This window comes from Myxocyprinus asiaticus, chromosome 22, assembly GCF_019703515.2.
Source record: "Myxocyprinus asiaticus isolate MX2 ecotype Aquarium Trade chromosome 22, UBuf_Myxa_2, whole genome shotgun sequence".
In the NCBI taxonomy this organism is placed as follows: Eukaryota; Metazoa; Chordata; class Actinopteri; order Cypriniformes; family Catostomidae; genus Myxocyprinus; species Myxocyprinus asiaticus.
Window position 1 is genome coordinate 14881898 of NC_059365.1, and position 23263 is coordinate 14905160.

General features: G+C 40.6%; 1 protein-coding gene across 1 annotated transcript in view; it reads right to left on the reverse strand.

Annotated features, from left to right (window-relative positions):
• Nucleotides 1-23263, reverse strand: part of pcdh11 (protocadherin 11) — a 218459-nt gene that overhangs the window by 71025 nt on the left and 124171 nt on the right. Inside the window, exon 5 of the mRNA XM_051650158.1 lies at nucleotides 10813-11014. Within this exon, the coding sequence (XP_051506118.1) occupies nucleotides 10813-11014 (202 nt within the window). The remainder of the gene's footprint in view (nucleotides 1-10812; nucleotides 11015-23263) is intronic.

A 23263-nucleotide genomic window follows, 5' to 3' on the forward strand; every position in this document is an offset into this window, starting at 1 on the left:
ATCTCAGTAATTTCAACTGTGGCATGAATGTTGGTGCCAGACAGGCTGGTTTGAGTATTCCTGTAACTGCTGATTTCCTGGGATTTTCACACACAACAGTCTCTAGAATGGTGCCAAAAAGAAAAAATATCCATTGAGTGGCAGTTCAGCAGACAGAAACACCTTGGTGATGAGAGTGGTCAACGGAGAATGGCCAAACAGGTCACTCTGTACAATTGTAGTGAGCAGAAAGCATCTCAGAATGCGCAAGACGCCAAACCTTGAGGTGGATGGGCTACAACAGCAGAAGACAACGTCGGGCACTTTATTAGGACATAGTGTTCCTAATAAAGAGTTCAGTAAATGTATATATATATATATATATATATATATATATATATATATATATATACAGTGCCTTGCAAAAGTATTCAGACCCCTGACCAATTATCTCATATTACTGAATTACAAATGGTGCAATGAAATTTCATTCTGATTGATATTTTATTTTTAAACACTGGAACTCAAAATCAATTATTGTTAGGTGACATTGGTATTATGTTGGGAAATATTTAAAAACAAAATAAAAAACTGAAATATCTTGCTTGCATAAGTATTCAACCCCTGTGCTGTGGAAGCTGCCAGGTTACATCGATGAAAGAAATCGCCCTAATGAGGACACAGTTATTTTACCATTGGCATCGACCTGTGAATCATTAAAGTTGCAATCATATTTTCTGGATAAAAAAACCCATTGTGGAAGGATCATTGATCAGGCTGTGAATCTGAAGGAAAATGAAGACCAAAGAGCATACCACAGAAGTTAGAGATAAAGTAATAAAAATGCATAGATTAGGGAAAGGGTACAAAATAATATCCAAATGTTTGGATATCCTAGTGAGCACAGTTGGATCAATAATCAGGAAGTGGAAGCTACACCACACCACCCAGGCACTGCCAAGAAAAGGATGTCCCTCAAAACTCAGTGCTCTAACAAAAAGGAGACTTGTGAGAGAAGCACAGAGAGGCCAACAATCACTTTGAAGGAGCTACAGAGTTCAGTAGCTGGGAGTGGAGTAATGGTGCACCAGTCAACCATATCAAAAGCATTGCATAACGCTGGCCTGTATGGGAGGGTGGCAAGAACTCAAGGACTCAAGATGGTGCCGAGTATGGGTGCTGTGTTGCGAGCTCCAACACAACATTGTAGTTTTTTGTTTGTTTTGTTTACAATTCTTATGTTTTTTTGTCTTGGATGTTGTCTGCCTTATTGTCTACGACAGACAAAAACGTTTGGACATTGGTTCTGCAATTACATACCGTAAACCGGACTTCCAATTCCTCAATGCCGACCCGCTGTTTACAAACACGCCAGTGGAGCCCTTTGTCTGGGCAGGCCGGCCGCGGAAACGCAGAAGGAAAAGGGGAAACAGAGCCGGCGTTCTCATCAGAGTAAGACGTCATGCAAATCGACCCCCGCTACCCAGTATTCTACTGGCAAACATTCAGTCCCTGGACAACAAGCTCTGCGAGCTGAGAGCGCGGATCTCTTTCCAACGAGAGACGAGGGACTGCTGCATTATCTGCCTTACAGAAACTTGGATGTCTGTGGAGATTCCAGACTCAGCCATCGAACCTGCAGGGTTCTCCGTGCACCGAGCGGACAGAGCGAAAGACCTTTCAGGTAAAAGCAGAGGTGGTGGTGTATGTTTTATGATCAACAAATCCTGGTGTGATCAGAGGAACATACTTTCTATCAAGTCTTTCTGCTCTCCTGATCTGGAATTTCTCCAGAGCGGTCATTATCACAGCTGTGTACATCCCGCCACAAGCCAACACAGACCGGGCACTCAAGGAACTGTATGGGATTATAAGCAAGCAGGAAACCACGCACCCTGAGGCCGCATTCATTGTGACCGGGGACTTTAACAAAGCCAATCAAAAATCAATCGCACCAAAATACCACCAACACATCAGTTTTAACACATGAGGGGACCGGGTTTTGGACCATTGCTACTCTCCCTTCCGGGATGGCTACAAATCCCTCCACCGCCCACCATTTGGCAAATTGGACCACTCTTCCATTCTGCTTCTGCCTGCTTACAGGTAGAAACGGAAACAGGAAGCACCCACCCTCAGAACAATCCAGTGCTGGTCGGACCAATCAGACTCTACGCTACAAGACTGTTTTGATCACGCGGACTGGGAGATGTTCCGGTCTGCCTCTGATGATGACATCGAGCTTTACGTTGACAGCATCACGTGTTTCATCAGAAAGTGCGTAGAGGATGTTGTTCCGACCAAAACCATATGGATCTACCCGAACCAGAAACCTTGGATTAAAAGCGATGTTCGCGTGGCACTTCCGCTTTTAATTCCGGGAACGCGGAGGAGCATAAACAAGCCAGTTATGCCCTCTGAAAAACTATCAGTGCAGGAACAAGATTGAAGGACAGTTTAACACCACCAACTCCAAAGCATGTGACAGGGGATAAAAGGAATAAAAACTCTGCCGTGAATACCGCTGCCTCTCTCCCGGATGAGCTAAATACTTCTTATGCAAGTTTCAAGGGAAATAACACCGCCCTTGCGGAGAGAGCTCTCGCGGCCGAAGCTACAGAGGTTAGTTCACTCTCCAGCTATGTAGAGGATGTAACCCGATCCTTCCGACAGGTGAATATCCGTAAAGCTGTGGGTCCAGACGGCATTCCGGGCCATGTCATCAGAGTGTGCGCGAACTGGCTGGAGTTTTTACGGACATTTTCAACCTTTCCCTCTCTTTGTCTGTAGTCCCCACATGCTTTAAAACACCCACCATTGTGCCTGTACAAAAGCAATCCAAAATCACTTGCTTAAATGACTGGCGTCCTGTTGCTCTGACCCCCATCATCAGCAAATGCTTTTGAGAGACTAATCAGAGATTACATCTGCTCTGTGCTGCCTCCATCACTGGACCCATTGCAGTTTGCTTACCGCAACAACCACTCCACTGATGATGCCATTGCATCTACAGAACACACTGCTCTCTCCCACCTGGAAAAAAGGAACACTTATGTGACAATGCTGTTTGTAGACTACAGCTCAGCATTCAACACCATAGTGCCCACCAAGCTTGATGAGAAACTCCGGGCTCTGGGCTTAAACAGCTCGCTGTGCAGCTGGATCCTGGACTTCCTGTCAAGCAGATGCCAGGTGGTTAGAATGGGCAGTAACATCTCCTCATCACTGACCCTCAACACTGGAGCCCCACAGGGTTGTGTTCTCAGCCCACTCCTGTATTCCTTGTACACACATGACTGTGTGGCAACACACAGCTCCAATGCCATCATTAAGTTTGCTGATGATACGACGGTGGTAGGTCTGATCACTGACAATGATGAAACAGCCTACAGAGAGGAGGTGCACACTCTGACATGCTGGTGTCAGGAGCACAACCTCTCCCTCAACGTCAGTAAGACAAAGGAGCTTGTGGTGGTCTTCAGGAGAAGAGAAAGAGAACACAGCCCCATCACCATCAATGGAGCACCAGTGGAGAGAGTCAGCAGCTTCAAGTTCCTGGGTGTCCACATCACTGAGGAACTTACATGGTCTGTCCACACTGAGGCCGTTGTGAAGAAGGCTCATCAGTGCCTCTTCTTCCTGAGATGGCTGAGGAAGTTTGGAATGAACCGCCACATCCTCACATGGTTCTACACCAGCACTGTAGAGAGCATCCTGACTGGCTGCATCTCTGCTGGTACGGCAATAGCACCACCCACAACCGCAAAGCCCTGCAAAGTGTGGTGCGAACTGCCAGACACATCATCGGACGTGAGCTTCCCTCCCTCCAGGACATATATACCAGGCGGTGTGTGAAAAAAGCTCGGAGGATCATCAGAGACTCCAGCCACCCGAGCCATGGGCTGCTCTCACTGCTACCATCAGGCAGGCGGTATCGCAGCATCAGGACCTGCACCAGCCATCTTCATGACAGCTTCTTCCCCCAAGCAATCAGACTTTTGAACTCTTGATCTCTCACGATCAATATACATCAGCACTGCACTTTATTAATCTTATTATCTCACACTTGACTGTCATAATTATATTCTCTCTTAACAACACACTGGCAACTGACTATCAACCGACAGCCTGAATGTCAATACAGTACAATAAAACCTACTGTACATTTTATATATACTATATAAACTATTTTTTATTGTATAATGTGTATTCTATATTGTGTATTGTATACTGTACATTGTATGTTATTATTTGTATATTGTGTTATTATGTGTATATTAGATTTTAAATTATGTTGTGTAAATCTGAAGTTTATTGTAAATTGGTATATATCTCATCACTGTCATGACTGCTATGTTGCTCAGAACAGAACCCAAGAATTTCACACACTATTGCACTTGTGTATATGGTTGTGTGACAGTAAAAGTGATTTGATTTGAGAAAGAAGCCGTTACTCAAAAAGTACCATCTGAAAGGATGTGAATGACCCAGCTGCAATGTGGGAGAAGTTTTTGTGGTCAGATGAGACCAAGAATTTGCTTTTTGGCCAAAACTCAAAGCACTATGTATGGCGCAAACCTAAGACTTCCTATGCCTCAAGACACACCATCCCTACAGTGAAGTATGGTTGTGGCAGCATCATGCTGTCTGGATGCTTCTCATCAGCAGGGACTGGGCATCTTGTTAGAATTTAAGGAAGAATGGATGGTGCAAAATCCAGGGAAATATTGTAAGAGAACCTGCTTCAGTCTGCTAAAAAACTGAAGCTTGGGTGGAAATTCATCTTTCAGCATGACAATGATCCCAAGCACAAGGCCTAAGCAACATTGGAGTGGCTCAAGAACAAATGTCCTACAGTGGCCCAGTCAAAGTCCTGATCTCAATCCTATTGAGAATCTGTGTCACTATTTGAAAATTGCAGTCCACAAGCGTCACCCAACCAACCTGAACAACCTGGAGCAAATCTACCGAGAAGAATGGGCCAAAATCATTTCGTCAATGTGTGCAAAGATGGTATAGATGTACCCCAAAAGACTTAAAGCAGTTATTGCAGCAAAAGGTAGCTCGACCAAATATTAATGTGTGGGGGTTGAATACTTATGCAAGCAAGATATTTCAGTTGTTATTTTTCATAAAAATATTTCCCAACAGAAAAACAATGTCACCTTCCAATAACTGATTTTGAGTTATCACTGAATATCAATCAGAATGAAATTTCAGTGTACCATTTGTAATTCGGTAATATGAGAGAATTGGTCAGTGGTCTGAATACTTTTGCAAGGCACTGTATGCATATACATATATATATATATATATATATACACACTACCGGTCAAAAGTTTTGAAACACTCATTCTTTATTATAATTTTTTTTTCACATTTAGAATAATAGTAAAGTCATCAAAACTATGGAATAACTTAAATGGAACTTTGGGAATTATGTTGTGACTAATCAAAATCCAAAATAAATCAAAACTGTGTTATATTTTAGCATCTTCAAAGTAGTCACCCTTTGCCTAGAATTTGCAGACATGTACTCTTGACATTTTCTCAACCAACCTCTTGAGGTATCACCCTGGGATGATTTTTAAACAGTATTGAAGGAGTTCCCATCTATGTTGGGCACTTAATTGGCTGCTTTCCTTTATTATTTGGTCCAAGTTATCAATTTCAAAAACTTTTTTTTATTTTTATTTTTTTATTAAATTTTAGTTTTATAATGAAATATATTAATATGGTGGCACACATATATTTTTGTCTACAAAACTAATTTCAAACATTTAAGCATACGCCTTCAGATCAAAAGATTTTTAAGATCATGAGAAACATTTCAGTCAAGTGTTTCAAAACTTTTTACTGGTAGTATATATATATATATATATATATATATATATATATATATTATATATTATTATTATTATTATTATTATTATTATTTTTATTTTAGTTTATTTATTTTTTTTTGTATCCTAAGAGACAAAATCCAAGTAGTGTAGGTTAATAATTTCCTTGGGGTGCAAATAGCATCTGCCACTATTTATATTCAGTGGAAATAGCATCTACCTTTCATTTACACAGAGTAAATAGCATCTTTCATGAGCACTTGATCATACACTCATAAAAATTAAAAATTAAAATCACACTAACACTTCTTAAAAATATAAATCCCCCTAACCACCTGGTTTCTATGGCAGGGCAGATACAAAACATGCTCTTCAATGCATTATACTGTTTGATGTTAAGTACAAAGGTTTGGCTGCAGCCTAAAGGGACAGCTAAGATTTAAAAATATTAATTGTTTGAGAAGTTCTCTTTTCCCCTGTGCCAGCTGTTTGAGAAGGGCAAAGAGGGAGGGAGGTGGCAGAGAGACAACAACATACATGCTAATTTTGCAAAAGTGAATTTAGTCTTTAGCCAATCAGCCCAAGGCTGTGGCAAATTTGAGCTGCTCAAAAGAGAGTGTGGCAAAGATGAGCAAACTATACTGGTGACAGTCTGATAAAGTAAGCCCCATGAGGCAAAGCAAAAGGCGCCATAAAACGAATTGCCTCCTGCCTCATAAATAACAGGAACATAAATGTCACATGAACTTTATTTCGGAAGCGGGTGGTCTAATAAAGATGCTGTTTTAAAGAGGAGCCGAGAAATACATTGTCATAAGAAGGCTGTATCCGCTGCTTTTCTACACAGCTTTACACAGGGTGAGCTGAGACACAAGCTGCACCACCTTTCACGCGTAAATCCTCTCAGGTCACCTGCTTTATTTCCTGTCTTCGCATCACCTTTTCCCTGGGTCTGCCACCAGTGCTCTCTATTCTTTCTCTCAATCCCCCTCTGTTGTGCTCTCTCTCTCTCTCTCTCTCTCTTTTCAAATTGAGACGACAAGATAAGCGATTGCCACAGCTACAGCTGCCTGCTGCTCATTGATAAAACCATATCTAATCCGTCTTGGGCTCCCTACGCCTCCAATGCACTCCTCTCACAGACTCAGGGTCTGTAAACAGAGAGGGGGATCTATCTCTCTTTTTGAACCCTCAACAACGCGTCAGCTTTTATCAGTGAACTTTTGAGCAAGGAAATGGGGGCTGAATGAATCGAATTACTTACGTCCTCATGGAGCACACACTGGGGGTCCCACCATGCTTGAGGGTATGACATCAACTTTTCTTTTTCTATTTTACACCATCTAAGGACACCCAAACCTGCTCCACAGCTGATTATAAATAAAGGACATGATTTTGATCAATCTGACTCTTGCACAATAGCAAATAATCTTGGGATAAATGTGCACGATGTATTTTTCATTTTAAGCAGTGCTGGATTGCTCATGTTTATTCATGAAGCTGTCAGTTTGGAGGCTTTCAGTTTCTAAAAAGGCACACTAGGTTTTTCAGTCTGTGCTTTGACAACTGAATAAATGATACATTTTGTGTACAGAGTACGCTTGAACGAATGAAGTAGAAGCGAAAAGTAACAGGATGATAACAAGATTGACTTCAGAATTCCTGCTCGCAGTCCTTTTGATATCTAGCTATCATTCACCGTCTGCAGTAACTGAATTACCTGAGACCAATTTAGCCCCCAGAAAGGAAAAGGAAATACATTACAAAAAAATGGTGTCCACTTTGCCAATTAACCCAGTTCCCAAATGACACCCACATTGTGCTCCCATTTATAAGGCTGATTTTATGAAGCCTGAGATGCATCCATCGCAGAATATTAATGAGCCACAGAGCAATCACTTAGCATATGCAAATCACTGCTTGTGTTTTAGTTGGTTCCTTTCTACAGGGTGATGCATAGAAGCAGCCTATTACAGGATATTATAGTATGCAGTCTGTTCTCATTCCTCAGTGTATGAAAGGTTAGTGCATAAAATTTGCAAGGATAGATATGAAATTGTTAGTTTGTAGAATGAAGAATGCAAGCGATCCAAAGCATGCCAGTTATAATGGCAAAACTGCACTTAACCTTCATTAATACCATTACCAATGAGGTGGGGAAATGAGGTGGGGGAAAAAAGCCGATTTCTGTCATTCCAATGATAGTTTTAGTTATTAAAATTGATATATTAAAGTAACACATTTTGTTCATGTTTTTTGTTGTTGTATTTAAATACCATTTAATACAAAACAACTGTGAATGTATAACTTGAACTAGGCCTACAATTTTTAAATGAACAGTTATACTGAGTAATTATACTAATCTAAAAATCTTAGATTACATAGGTTAAATAAACATATGTAACAGAAACAGTTCTCTGTAAATTTTGTCTTACATAAATGATAACTAAGTTATAAATAAGTAATAAAACAGTAAGTTATGATGACTTGTGATTCAGTAAGTGAGTCAGATGTTAATTTAGTAACCACTCGAATTGAGTAATCTTTTAGAGTGATTAAAAAATCTGTTAGTTTTTTTGTTAGTTTTTTTATCTATTCATAAAAATAAAAAAAATAACAGGCATTACTATTAGTTCCTAAAGCTGTTATCGGCAACCTCTGATCTTCAAATGTCAAAAAGAGTTGTTCAGTAAGGGAAAACAGCCACCTAAGTTCTCTTGCTTGTTAGCTGGCTAATGACACACTGGTTAATGAGTTTCCAACTGTTAGCTAATGAGAATAAAGGAAATGTGATGTTAATCAAACGTACTCCCATGGTGCAAAAAATACTAAGCTGTGTGTATTTTACGTCTTTCTATTCGATCTTCCAATGTATATATATTCCACAATGTCTTCGGGTGTCAAAATGAATTTATATGAAAATATATTTGTATGCATAGAAAGATGACCATATATACTGTACAGTTTATCAGACATATAGAATCATTTTAATAATAGGGATTTAAATGCAAGGATACAGCATGGTTTGAGAGAACGTTGCATTATCATAGACAGCAGGCTGGTTCGACAACAGCTAATCTAAGAGCAAAGATTGGCGATCATGTGTATGTAAATAGCTTGGCAGGAGTAGAGCCAAAGAAACACATTCATCCTCGCTTCAACATAGTGAGTGTCACAGCTCTGTTGTGGTGCAGAACGGAAAGACATTTGCACTTCAGCCAAAGACGCTATTGTCTCATTTATGGACCAGACAGAGAGGATATCTGCAGGTGTATGCAAGCCAATTTATTTCAGTCCTGTTCCCTTTTTTCCTAACTTGTGTTGCCTCCGACAACATGAATAACGTTATGGTAATTCACCCATATTACTGATGTGTAAGCCAGCAAAAGATGAAGAAATGTGTGCTGATCACAGTCGCCCCACTGTTTCCTGATGATGATGCTGAAATGAACCCTGGAATCAAAGGATCAACCAGCGCATTGGCGAGTCCTACAGTATTTAAGCCGTGATACAAGGGCTTTATACCCCAGGGTTATGGAGAAAATCAAACACAAATTTTACTTAATAAACTGCATGATGAAGAGGGTCTACCAAGCTCATGGTCAGAACTTCCAATCGGTCATACTAATGGCCCAACAATACAGAGTATCCCAGCAGTAAATACTAACCAGCTCTTTTGCGCCTCATTAAACAATAACAACTTGAGCAAATAAACACCCTCCCTAAACAAGCATTATTTGCTCCGCAAAGCACTATTACAGAGTGCAGTATAAAGGGTGTGTCTGAAAGCTGAAAAATTATGCCTTCACCAGCAGTATATGGAGGTGGAAGGCATCAAAGCGTCTCAATCAAATGATTTTGTAACATCCTGTCTATAAAGATGCCTTTATTTGGCATATTTTTGAAGGCATTATAGCAGGGGTGGAGCTAGGGGGTGGTCAGGGGTTGCCGGGTTTCAACAGTAAGTGAATGTGAGAAGCCACTTCTTATAAACTAACCACATCATTAAAATCACGTGTGTTCTGTGTGTGTATGAATAACAAAGAGGAGCAGTTTCCTTTATTCACAGTGAAATGTGTATCACATGCAGACTATATACAGTATTTATATAATCACATCATAGCCTTATGTGGATTAATAAGCACAATAGCCCATACAGTGAACTGCTTTTTCGGAGGTGAGAAGTGAAGCCGTCAAAAACATATGGTTTACCGCCAAAATGTCAAAATAAAAGCTCCATTTAACTAGAGGCGTGAAACTGAAAAAATGCAACAGAAATATATTACTTCCATATAGTAAAATGTAATATTCAATGTAGTAGTAATAGTAGTAATGACATTAATAATATATCAATAATAATTTAACCGGAAAAAATAAATAAAAATAATAATAATAATTATAAACTCAAATGTTGGGTTTTGGATTGTGTGAGGAGCAGTATAGATGCTCTTCATTTAATACAAAACAATGCAATGGTAAGTTGAAAAGTAATTGTTCTGTTTTCATTTGATTTAAATTCTATAAATTAATTTGATTAGAGAGATTTTTTAATGATAAAATGTAATTAAACTTAAAACCCAGAATTCAGAGAAAACAGAATTTGGGGGGGGGGTGGATAGAATTTTGAAAAAATAAAACAGATTTCATCTTGTGATTTTGCGAATCGATATCGGGATTGTTTAAGTTAAGATCGCGATTAATTTGATTTTTTTTTTTTTTCTAGCCCTAAAGCTTTATACCAAAAAATTTGCAGTGTAGTCACTAAATATTTGTTTGATTACCACTAGAGCTTACTTGAATTTGCTATAGATCATTAGACATGATGTTACAGTGCTTGTACTTAGGAGGTACACAATGCTGCCTGTTTTGTCATTAGTTTCGGACACAGTCACTGTTCACTCAGCAGTTTATAAGCCTATGTTACTATGAGGCCCTTCAATTGTGTCTGCTGCTGAAAATGTGCAGGTGAAGGATAGTGGTCTGTACTCACTGGACTCAGGGTCAGAGTTGCCATCACCCTCGGTGCGGCTGTTCGGTGAGGTCTGTTCGTAGTACTCTTCCTGAGGGAAGCCCAGGGGCAGAGGTTGGGTGGTGCTGGCACCACTGTTCGGTTCCTGCTCTCCAAGCCTGCTGTCACTGCAGCTCTCCTGAGACCCATCCGGGAGGTGAAAGGTCACGCGACGTTGCGTCTGCTACAACACATACAAACACACAGCACTCAAGCTGATCAGGCAATGGCTTCAGGCTTTTAGGCAGCAACAGGACGCATCATTTCAAATATTTCTTCCTGTGCATCAGGACAAGAGCTTAGGACCTGCAGATAAATGTGTTACTAAATGAAAAACATATTTTATAAAAGATCTTATTTGAACTCTGTTCTGTTTTTTGAACTGTGTTAATGTTCTGTTTGGGGTCTTACTGACCCAGAGTTCTTTTAATAGCTAAAAAAACTTACTTAACTTTAATTATTTTTCTGAAACTAAATTGTATCTTAATAACATGCACCAAATAGAGAGCCTTGGTACAAAAACATGAACAAATGAATTGGGGCCTCTGTGACCCCAAACATAAGAACAGAAATGCAAATCTCAACAGAACATGAGGGTTACGCACTCATGTATGCACTCGCTGTTTGTTGGTGTTATATTACCAAGTAACAAACATATGGAGGAATAAATAAAATCACATAAATGCAAGCTTCTTCTATGAGATGACAGTCAGCAAGAATGTCAAACTATAATTTCATCCGTTTTATGAAATAGTTCTCATTGCTATTTGAGACACAGGTTATTATACTCTGCTGCACTACAAGGGCAGTGTGACTGAATATTTTAGTTTCCGTTTGTCCTTTTAAGCATTGGGTTTCTGATAGATAGAGACTGCCCTCAGTCATGCAAACTAGTGATTCTTTTTCACAAGGCTCCACTGGTTTCGACCCACTGGCCCAATTTAGACAGCGGAGGAGGATGTGGATCAAGTAACTTTAACTAGGCAGATCTGGGAACACTGTAGATTTTCTTGTTCAAAAGAGGTGAACCTCTCTCTCTTTGGGGTTGGGACTGGTGTGTAAGGTGACCTTTGTTCGATCTCTTAATTTGCTAGCAGTAAGAAGATGGCCACAGGCAAGCACAGCCTTTACATGAGTCCTTATATAACAGAGCACCTTTATCTTCCTCTTCAGCTAATCGCATTGGTTCCCAACCCTGCTCCTGGAGGCCCCCCTAACACTGCACATTTTGTATATCTCCCTTATTTGACGCACCCGATTCAGGTCGCATCGAGTCTCAACTAACGAGCTAATGAGTTGAATCAGGTGTGTTTGATTAGGGAGATATCCAAAATGTGTAGTGCTGGGGGGACTCCAGGAACAGGGTTGAGAACCACTGACTGGAATGTAATAAGACAATATAAATGTATTTGCTTTTCATATTTATCCCATGGACAGCGAGTCTCTTTCTGTGGCATTATTATAGCTAGAAGGAAAAGCAGAATATACAACTGAATTTCCAAAGCTAAATTCACTGGAAAAACAAACAAACAAACAAACAAACAAAAAAAAAAAAAACACTGAGATATTTGATTGTGTTTATTTTTATGCACGTTATGATTATTTCACAAAATAAAATATTGAGTGTATTTAAGTGTAAGGAGTTCATAGTGTTGCATTTTTTAACTGGAAAAAAAAAATAATCTGCATATCCATGCTATAAAATTTCATTAATTTGTTTTCCTTTGAAACATTAGATCTAGATTAGAGAAAATACAGTGAGAGTTAGAAACAAAGACATACTGTACAGTGGCTCCAATAATGTATGCATTTTAACACATAGATAACAAAATATTAACCCAAGTGTCATTAGGGCTTTCACAATTATGATGATTAATTGTCATCCAAATGTCATGCTTTTGTCATGTGTGCTTCATAAACCTTAAGAGGTCCTTTATTCATATTTAGCTTTTACTTGATTTCCTTTGAGGCTTTAAAAGTTTATGAATCACATTAAAAATAATATTTTAAATATAAAAATATTCTGTCTCTTTTTTTTTTTTTTTGTCAACTTTAGTTTTTGTCCATTTTGCATTTACACTGTTGTTGTTGGAACCCAGCCGACCTGAATAGCTATTATATTACATTATATCAAAGTATGCAATAGTAAAATATTTATATCCAAAATTCTTCACTTTCACACATTATTTTAAGGCTCTCTGATTAAACCCACAAGCCCTTATTTCACATGAAGAAAGACCTTTGAGATACTTTGTTTCTTCATGACACAGGGCTCCTCTAACACTTTGTGTATGAAACCACAATGACAAATCATTAAATTAAAGTGAAACCTGAGCCCTTTGCATTCACTAAAATACTTGTTTATATTTTTGTGGGAGTTTGCCACAGACGGCATGTGCATCACAGTGCTTCAAGTTCAGTTCTGAAGTGGTTAATCTTCACGGGCTCTTCAGCAGAGACTATTTAGCTAGAAAGACTTTGCTCTTCAGGAGCTGCACTCAGTACAGCCCGCGTGCGGCTCAGTGAGACAGTCTGAGTTCAACTGAATGAGACACTCAAACACGCCATTCATTCCCTTATTTGGACAGTAAAATATAATTGGAATTTATAGTGTACAATAATAGCGATAAAACAATTATTGATAAAAAACGTGATCAGACAATTATTTAATAATCGTAACAGGCCTATTTGGAACAATATTTCTTTTGTTTAAAATTTTTTAATTTAACACCACACAGAATGTGTACGTGAATCATTGTACAAGCAAATCAAGAATCAAAAGTTAATCATTAACATGCTCAAAATCTCTGGGGAATCAAAACCAGACTTATTTACATAAAATTACTTTAACATGTCTAATAGCCCAGTACATTCCAAATCTAATATCATAATTGATTAAATACAGCTGTCAATGATCATTTGAGAACTATCATAGCCACAACTATCCACTATCTGTTATGAGTCCAATTGGTTTGCAAGAGGCACATGAATAAGAACACATGGGGACAGGCAAGCACATGCCATTGAAATGCAAACTTTGTTTTTCAGACATTATATCCATAAATACTATCTATACAGACCAAGCCCAACAGAGTACAAACAATCCACATCTCTCCTTTTTGCACATGAGGGTTAAGGTGTGTATGCATTGTAAAACATTATCACTTGTTTAAAGACCCATGCCAGAAATCCATAAAACAAACACAAGCTGCTAGAGAAGATACCAAGAACAAACAAAGCCTGTCCAACAGGATAAAACACCAGCATCAAAAGTATGTGCATAGAGATAAAAAAGGGAGAAATAAGCCAAGTTCTGGAACAAGCCAACCCCTGCCAAAGCCCCTCGCCAGTGGCGACCCAGACAATGTGCAGATGGAGCTGGATTGGTCGGTAAGAGAATCAGATGATGCTTATATTAACACGAAGAAGAGCGAAGGAACATCAGCCGCTCTGTTCCAGAGGGAAGTCACAGATCATTGAATCGCCATGTCCTTCCAAGCAAAGTCAGAACGTCAGTGTTATTCAGAAATAAGCCAGTTTTTTTAGCCAGGTATCTGTGGACCACCAACCCCATTTTGAGTGACAAACATAATAAAAGCCTAAGCTGCACATCTATACACAGGGTTAACAGGGGCTATAAAAAAGTCTATTTCTGTGAAAAACCTAATTTCCTGTGCATTGTTTTACAAATGGGCTCTCAGGTGCTGTGAATTCTGAGAGGAACATAGGCATATTGTATGACTATCAGACTATGTGATAGTGAAGCTGTCAAATCCAATTGCGCAACTGTGTGTTTTATAGCAGAGGTTTTGGTGGTTTCAAATAATTTTTTGTAATTTCTTCCCTCCAAAGTAAATTTTCACTATCATTATATTTTTTATTATAGCTCTTCGGCAGTTATATTATCAAGGCAAATTTTTACTTAAAGGTTTAAATGTGTTCTTAGGACAAAGGTACTGTATGTTTCATGTAAGTCAGGTCAGGGCATATTGTTAAATGTTTTATCAGAGCAGGTTGCCACATGCATTTTAAATGACTTCTTTGAATTAATTCCATTTAAAAATTTAAATATTTGTATGGCAAAACAATGTTGCTATTTTTTTTTTTGAATTTTTATTTTTTTTTTCATGAATCATTTTGTGCCTCATAACTGTTTTGCTTTTTACATTTCAGCAATTGGGGCAAGTTGTCACAAAAGGTAAACGTGTATTCAGTGAGTTGTATCTTTTTTCCTGGGCAACAATGGTGAAAATATTCAATAGATTTTTTTGTAGTCAAGACTTTAAGGTATGTACGTTGTAGATATGCAGAAATTAACTCTCAAAAATAAACCTACCCAGAGAAATATTCACTGAAGTAAAAAGTGACAACTTTCCCTGGTCTCCTCTATATGGTTTAATGTATCAAATATTTGCTTTTTTGTAGCAAAATACCATAAAAGAGTTTATACAACAGTTAATTCCAGTCCCTGATTCCAAGACTACTGATATTTAGGCCACATTCACACTAATCGACTTTCACTTTCCAACATCACAATTTTCCAAAGTATGTGGTTATGGAGATAACCATGAATACCATGATAACTATGAAAGTCTTCTTTTTCAGTTGTGAAAAATGCAGGCTCATTGTGGATGAGAAGCAAAAACTTAGCAAACTCAATGAGTTTTCAAATGAAAACGTGTTTGTGTGGACGTAGCCTTAGCATAAGTGTACTGGAACACTTCATTTAGTAAGTTTACATGCACAGTTATACAGTAAACGTGCTACAGTGCGTTTTTGCGTGGTCGAGCTACAGTCTTTGTCTGTCTGTCCAAGTATATATGACAAAATGCGTAATCGTATATATTAGTGCCCAACCGATTTATTGGTCAGCCGATATTACAGAGCTGAGCTGACAGTGGTTCTGGTGACGGTGGTTCTGCAGACAGTGTGGAGTTAAGCAGTGCGGAGTTAAGCGGTGTCTTCATGTTAAGTTGTTAACTAGTTTGTGAAATACATACTGGAAAGTTATTAAACAATGACCCCATCGTTTTCCCTTTTCAATATAACTAATATAACATTCCCTATCTGTCACTCACTCGATGTTGTGTCGATGTAGTGACACCAGGGGTCACTCTTGGGAGCCCGAGACACCTCTGGTCTTTGATAAAAGGCCAATGAAAATTGGCAAGTGGTATTTGCATGCCACTCCCCCGGACATACGGGTATAAAAGGAGCTGGTATGCAACCACTCATTCAGATTTTCTCTTCGGAGCCGAACGGTCATGCTCACTGAGCTGAATTCCCACGACTGTTCATTCACCTCTGCTGGATCTGACGGCGCATTTCGGTGGCTTCTCCCCCCTCTGCACTGGTGCAATGCAGAGAATGCCCCTAGGCGCTTCGGCAGAAATAAAAGAGTATATTTCTCTAAAAGAGTATATTTCTCTAAAAGAGGTGGCACACACGGAACGTCTTTTTAAAGACGCGTCTTTCTAAAGATGCTTTTCCGATTGTGTGTTATTCCTGGTTAATCGTTATCTCTCGCCTTCTGACGGTCACGATCACTGTCTTTCGTGTCTGGGCACTGCTCATGCGGAGACAGCGTTCATGGATGGTCATGTTCTCATTGCGAGGACATGTCCATGGCAACGATGTGGTTGCGGCTCGCCTTCGTAAGAAAGCAAGCCACCCCAGAGGCTCCCCGCCTCGGTCCTTTTACCCACGGGTATGAGGCCAGCGTGGCTAGCACTGGGGGTGATTTGGGGACCCCAATGGGACCGCCTCCGTCGGGTATCCCCCCACGGACCTCCCATTCCCCAGCACGCTCGTCTGCCCCGATCGGGCTTCCGGATGAGTCCACCGGCTCGTCTCACGGCGAGTTCGACCTCTTATTCGGAGCCCGCGAAAGAGATGAGCTCTCGAGCGCAGCATCGGAGAGCGGGCTTGTCCAGAGGGAAGCCTCAGCTGGGCTCCTCCCTTCGGGGACGATTGCCCAGTCACAGGCTGACGCGGAGATGACGACATGCTTTCCCCGCGAGCATCGGCTAGAGTGGAATCCTCTGCTCTTCCCTGAACCCTCGTGGCTCGATGATTGGTTCCTGGGCTCGTGGCACCGCTCAAAGCCACGCCCCGCCCCCGTTCTTTTCTTCCCGGAAGTGCATGAAGAGCTGACAAGGTCGTGGGAGGCACTTTTTACTGCCCGATCCCAATGTTTTCAGCTTCCCTGCCCTCACTACCCTCGATGGTGGGGTGGCCAAGGGCTATTTGGCAATCCCCCGGTGGATAAAGGCGCTCGCAGTGCACCTATGCCCGCAGAGCGCCGCCACCTAGTGCAGGTGCCCAAAGCCCCCGTCCAAGGCCTGTAGGTTACGTCGTCTCTGACGGCCAAGGCCGCTGGACAAGCCGCCTCCGCCCTGCACGCCATGGCTCTCCTGCAAGTTTGCCAAGGTGCTAAAGGAACTGCACGAGGGTAGTTCTACCCCGGGATTGATGCAGGAACTGCGCTCGGCAACTGACCTCACTCTCCGAGCGACGGAGGTCACAGCGCGGTCTCTTGGGTGGACGATGTCCACATTAGTGGTCCAAGAGCGCCACCTTTGGCTCAACCTGGTTGAGATGGGTGAGGCCGACAGGACACGATTCCTTGCTGCCCCCATCTCCCAGGCTGGCCTATTCGGCAACACCATCAAGGACAGATGCTATCAGCATATCCTGCCCCGGCACGGCTCAAGATCCCACACCCCGTCTACTCATCGCCAAAGGGCAAACCCCCTGCGGTGACTGCACCGGCTTCGCTGCAGCCTGCCCCTTCGGCCTGGCCCTGGCGTGGAGCGCACCGCAGGAAGCAGACGCCACCCATCTCGCGGCCGCCCAGAACCCGTGAAAGGCTTCAGAGCGCCCTTGAGACGGGCTGGTAAGCAGATCTCTCCATTTCTTTTGTTACCTTTTGCATTTAATTGCGCTGCATGCCTAAGTGGCTGCAGTACTCAAGAGTTCAGCAAGAGCGGTTTCCTTGTTCCCTGGGTCACGTATCTGGGGTGCATGGCCATCATCACGACCACCGTAAACCACTCTATTTGGCAGGTTTGGCGCTCCAGCGGCGGTCTCCCGCCCCAGAGTGCCCAGCTGTGGCACAAATCCTGGGCCAGAGCAGTGGGCTGGGCAACACCCAACACATTTGCAAGGTTCTACAACCTCCAGGTGGAACCGGTTTCATCCCAGGTAGTGGCACGTAACACAAGTGGATAAGGCTGGGATAGCCGGCCGGGTGTATCGCTTGCACATAGTGCCTTACACCTCCTTTTGAGCTGAAGACGTGCACCATTAATTCCCAGTAGTGTTCACAAGTTTGTTCCCCGGTTGACTTCCTCCGAGCCCTGAGTTTTCGGAGAGATTCACTGCCGGCCCAGTACACACGCTAACTAAGAGCCCGGTTCTGGGGTAGGTGCTCCGCATGTGGCAGTTCCCTGTAAGGCTAACCCCATGCGATATATATCTTCCACTAATTCGTTTCCCTGTTGGTAAACTGCGTCTTCCATGGGCAGAGCCCCTCTGCCCCAGTCTCCATGTTTGTAGTAACTCCTCCCCCATTGGGCAGGATCTACCTTGAAGACTCTCCACATAGTTGGAAAAACCATATGACGTATTTTTCCACTTAAATATCCCGCCCCCCCCAACTTTGGGTGAGGTATGGTCTCTGCTGTGTCTTCCCCTTGGGAGGGACACCCCCGACTAGACCTGGTGGCCCAGTCAGATAATCCCCCTTCTTTTTTAGGGAGTGGAAAAAAAGAAGGGGAAAAGACGCCACAACTGGGTTAAGCCTCTCTCTATCTTTTGGGTAGTCGACTTGTCCCCAAAAAGGGCCGTTCGACACTCATAACTATGTTGGGGGAGGTTACGTGTCGACCTGGTGTGCAGGCTATGAGGCACACAGTAGTCTGCCCACCACACATCGCCAGTTCACGTAACACAGTTCAGCCAATTGTGGCATTTCATATAGGGACCCCTAGTGTCACTACATCGACACAACGTCGAGTGAGTAACAGATAGGGAATGTCATGGTTACTTGTGTAACCTCCATTCCCTGATAGAGGGAACGAGACGTTGTGTCCCTCCTGCCACAATGCTGAACTACCCGCTGAAATGGCCGGACCTTATATCGGCTCCTCAGCATAAAACCTGAATGAGTGGTTGCATACCAGCTCCTTTTATAACCGTATGTCCGGGGGAGTGGCATTCAAATACCACTCACCAATTTTCATTGGCCTTTTATCAAAGACCAGAGGTGTCTAGGGCTCCCAAGCGTGACCCCTAGTGTCACTACATCGACACAACATCTTGTTCCCTCCATCAGGGGACGGAGGTTACACAAGTAACCATGACGTTAAACCTGTCCCTAACAACCATGTCACTCATGTTTATCACATCTGTTTGCTATGTTAGCCAGCTATAGTTTGTCAGTGCAGTCAGTAATGTAGCATATTGAAAGGTAAACATCAGAGCATCTTTTTGCAGCTCAGCAGACAATGGTGTGGTGGTGGACTGTGTCTGTTGAGTGTTGATTTCACGCTACGTTGTTACCTAGTTGGTGAGATGCAATGCTGGAAAGTAAATAAACAATGTCCACCTTTTACTCGCCGTGACAAAGAGCTTATAGCTAACTAGCTAACCACGTAGCTACTTTTATACCTTGTCAGCTGAGTGGAAGCTAATGTGTAAACATGTATTCACCAAACTGTTTTATTCAGGGTTCGCAGTTTGGTACCCCCTTCAACCGAACAATTCCAGTCATTGCATTTACAAAATGTAATATTTAAAAGTCTGGTTTCCCACCGTTGAAAGTTTCCCCTGAACTTGTATAGAAGAATACGGTGTAACACCACTGCCGCTGTTTATCTCCTGACTCCGCAGGTGTAAATGCTTCTTGTTTTACAACCTGCCAGTAATTGACTGGCAGTATTAAAATAATCAGCATTTGACTGATACTAAATAGTACTGATGATTATTTAGCAATTTATTTTATTTGAATTTATTCTTTATTTAAATGGTCAGCAATTGACGGATACTAAACACTACTGATGTTTATTTAGCAATTTATTTTATTTGATTCTTTATTTAAATGGTCAGCATTTGACTGATACTAAACAGTACTACTGATATTTATTTATTTATTTATTTTATTTGAATTTATTCTTTATTTAAATGGTCAGCAACTGACTGATACTGAACATACAGTATTGATGTTTATTTAGCTATTTATTGTATTTTTATTTATTCTTTATTTTCTCAGTGTTCATTTCTAGAATTTGTTGACAATGTATAATTATAATGTCAAATATTCTTTGATACAATTTTTTTTTTTAAGAAAGCAGCCTTCTGAGTTCCTTTGCATAGTCATATCGATGTGCACTGATTTTGCAATCCACATAGAAAAGGTCTGTTTTCATTCCAGCTCAAAAATTTACTATATCGGCCACCATATCGGTAATCGGTGAATTTTCACTCTCTAAAATCAGTATCGATCTCAAAAATCCCATATCGGTCAGGCTCTAGTATATATAAAGGAAGGACATTAGCTGAAGAAGTATTGGTGATACGTAACTTCACCTCTGTCTTTCAGAGCATGATCACAACTAGGGCTGTGCAATATAAACAAGATTTTTTAATAGATATTGCGATTGCGATTTTATTTTTGATTTTGGCAAATGTTTTTCCTTGCATATTAAAGGCATTTCAGTGTTCTGAATAATTTTTTCTTTATTCATCTTCACCCGATTTCTGATTCAGTTCTCTCACTGGAACATATTATGTGCAGTGCATTTCAATTGGCACCATCTTGTCAGTGCACCAATCAAAATGCTGAATTAAACATCACAGAATTCTGAGTTTAAAAAATATATTAAATTGCAGCTTGTTATAGTCCATATTAGAGTTGGGGGTTATAACTTGTTCCCATGAATAGGAGATGAGAGGCTAACAAATATGTGAGCACTCATGCAGAGTGACCCTAAGAACTGCTGAAGTCTCTTCCCATCATCTTGCTGTGCAGATGCAGGTAGGGGTGGTCTCCAACAGTGGAGTACCGTGAAATAGCATTATGGTTAATTTTCTCATTTGCTGCTGCTCATGAACCAGTAAGGCACCAACAGGCATCTCTCCAGATCTGAGCGGCTCAGCTGAAAACATGAGCCGCCACTCCTCATTTTCACTTGCACCCTGTGAATAAACTGAACATTCAAGACCTAAATGACCACACTGATATACTTATTTCTGAATCTAATACTGTATGTTGTTTTAACCCCTGCTTTGACCCAATTCTTGGAAAACCACAAATTCAACCAAACCAATCATTAGATGGGTTATAAATAAAACCACATGCTTCTTTCACCTGAATAAATGGAGCACGTTCTACAAAATATAAAGATATCGGCTACATAGACAAATGGCCAGTAAGAGCAAAGGGCGGTGACAGACTTGTATGTTCTCATCAGCTGAAGGTGAAAACACTGTCTTTTTTTCTCATTTTGTTGCCAAAGGGCTCAGTGAAGTATGTGAGTAATGACATTGAATTTAGAACAACGGAGATTAGTTGAAAGCGCAATGCTTTCCTGGTACAGCAGCTCACGGGTTTTGCACCTCAAATGACTTAAAAAATACATGGCAAAAGCATTCAAGGGATTTGAAGTTGACATGGATGGCCGCCTAGAGAGCAACATAATTAACTAAATGCCAAAGATTAGAGGTCGCTCTAATCATAACTTTGTGCACACTGACCCCGGTTTAGCACTTCATGATAATGAAAATATCATCTATGTTGGGGCAGGCACTTCAGAAACAAAAAAGTTGATCTCAAAAGCTGCCGAAAGCCCCTTCCACACATAGAGGCATCACCAGGCATTCGTGAGTGACATTTGATCAAAATAAATGGCTTTTCATGGAACAGAAATCAGACAATTGCTTGTTAAATCTGTTGTCGTCCTGACAAGAGCTGATAGGAAACAGTCACTTCATTAAGCATGTGATGGCCGAGGCACTAAAATCATTACATCTATAAACATCCTCAAGTTTTAAGCAAAGTGGGGTGACAAATGAGAATGAGCTATCTAGAAGGGCAGGTTTCTTAGAAGCACTAAAGTTAAGAACCGTTTGGAAAAACCTAAAATTGTAGGTATGATACACAGGTCTACATTATAAGAGGCCCCAGGGCTTTATCTCTTGTGGAACCCTGCACACCTTCATTTTGCAGACTTTGCATTGACGTAGTGCCATGTGCTCCATCATCATAGTGGCATATACAGTATTCACACATCTGTAACTAGTTTTTCTGCTGATGCAGGAACAAACACAACAGACACTTGCACATCAAAAATTCCAAACAGAGGTACTATTCAAATATTAAAAATATTACTACCCGAATTTACTATTAAAGCACACTGAATAATTAAAGGAATAGTTCACCAAAACATGAACATTCTCTCATCATTTACTCACTTCATGCCATCCCAGATGTGTACTTTCAAGCTCTAACAATCACATTAAGGATGCAATCACTTTGGGTTATAAACAGATCAATAGATCTTTTGAAAGTGAAAGTGGAGATTTATAGCGTAAAAAAAAAACTGACTTAAATATTAATCTGTTTCTCACCTACACCTATTATATCACTTCTGAAGACATAGATTTAGCCACTGGAGTCATATTTTTTACTTTTATGCTGAATTTATGTGATTTTAAGAGCTTGAAAGGTCTGGTCACCATTCACTTGCATTGTATGGACCTACAGAGCTGAAATATTCTTCCAAAAATCTTTATGTTCTACAAAAGAAAGAAAGCCATACACATCTGGGATGTCATGAGGGTGAGTAAATGATGAGAGAATTTTCATTTTTGGATCAACTATTCCTTTAACAGTGTTGGGCAAGCTAATAAAATTACTCCAAGTAGTAAAAACTACCAACTACTACAAGTTAACTAATCTATCTGAAAACTAACCTTTAGAGATAGACATTACAAGCTACATGGCAAAAGTAGCTCACTGCATTCAAACTACTTAATCTTTTTTATATTTAATTTTGTGAAATATTTAAAATTGTAAGTTGTATTGTAATCTAATCCATATTAGAAAACAAATAATAATAATAAAAATCTCCAAACGAAGTACAACAGAAAATATCCAGGCTGTGTGTTAGGAGGATGCTATGTTTGCATGTACCTGTTTGATTCTCGATTGGTAAATGTCTGTACTTGAAGAGTCATTCACAAGGTGTTGAACTGAATGAAGATGTTCTTCATCGCTACCAAACGATTCTATGCATTTACAGGTTTTGTTTCAGTTGATTATAGGAAAATATTCAATTTCATCCAGTGTTGTAAAGTATCCTGTCACTGTTTTACTACGTGAAAACCGCTCCAAATGATTCAGTGCTCATGTGAGCTGTCGTGTGTGAATCGC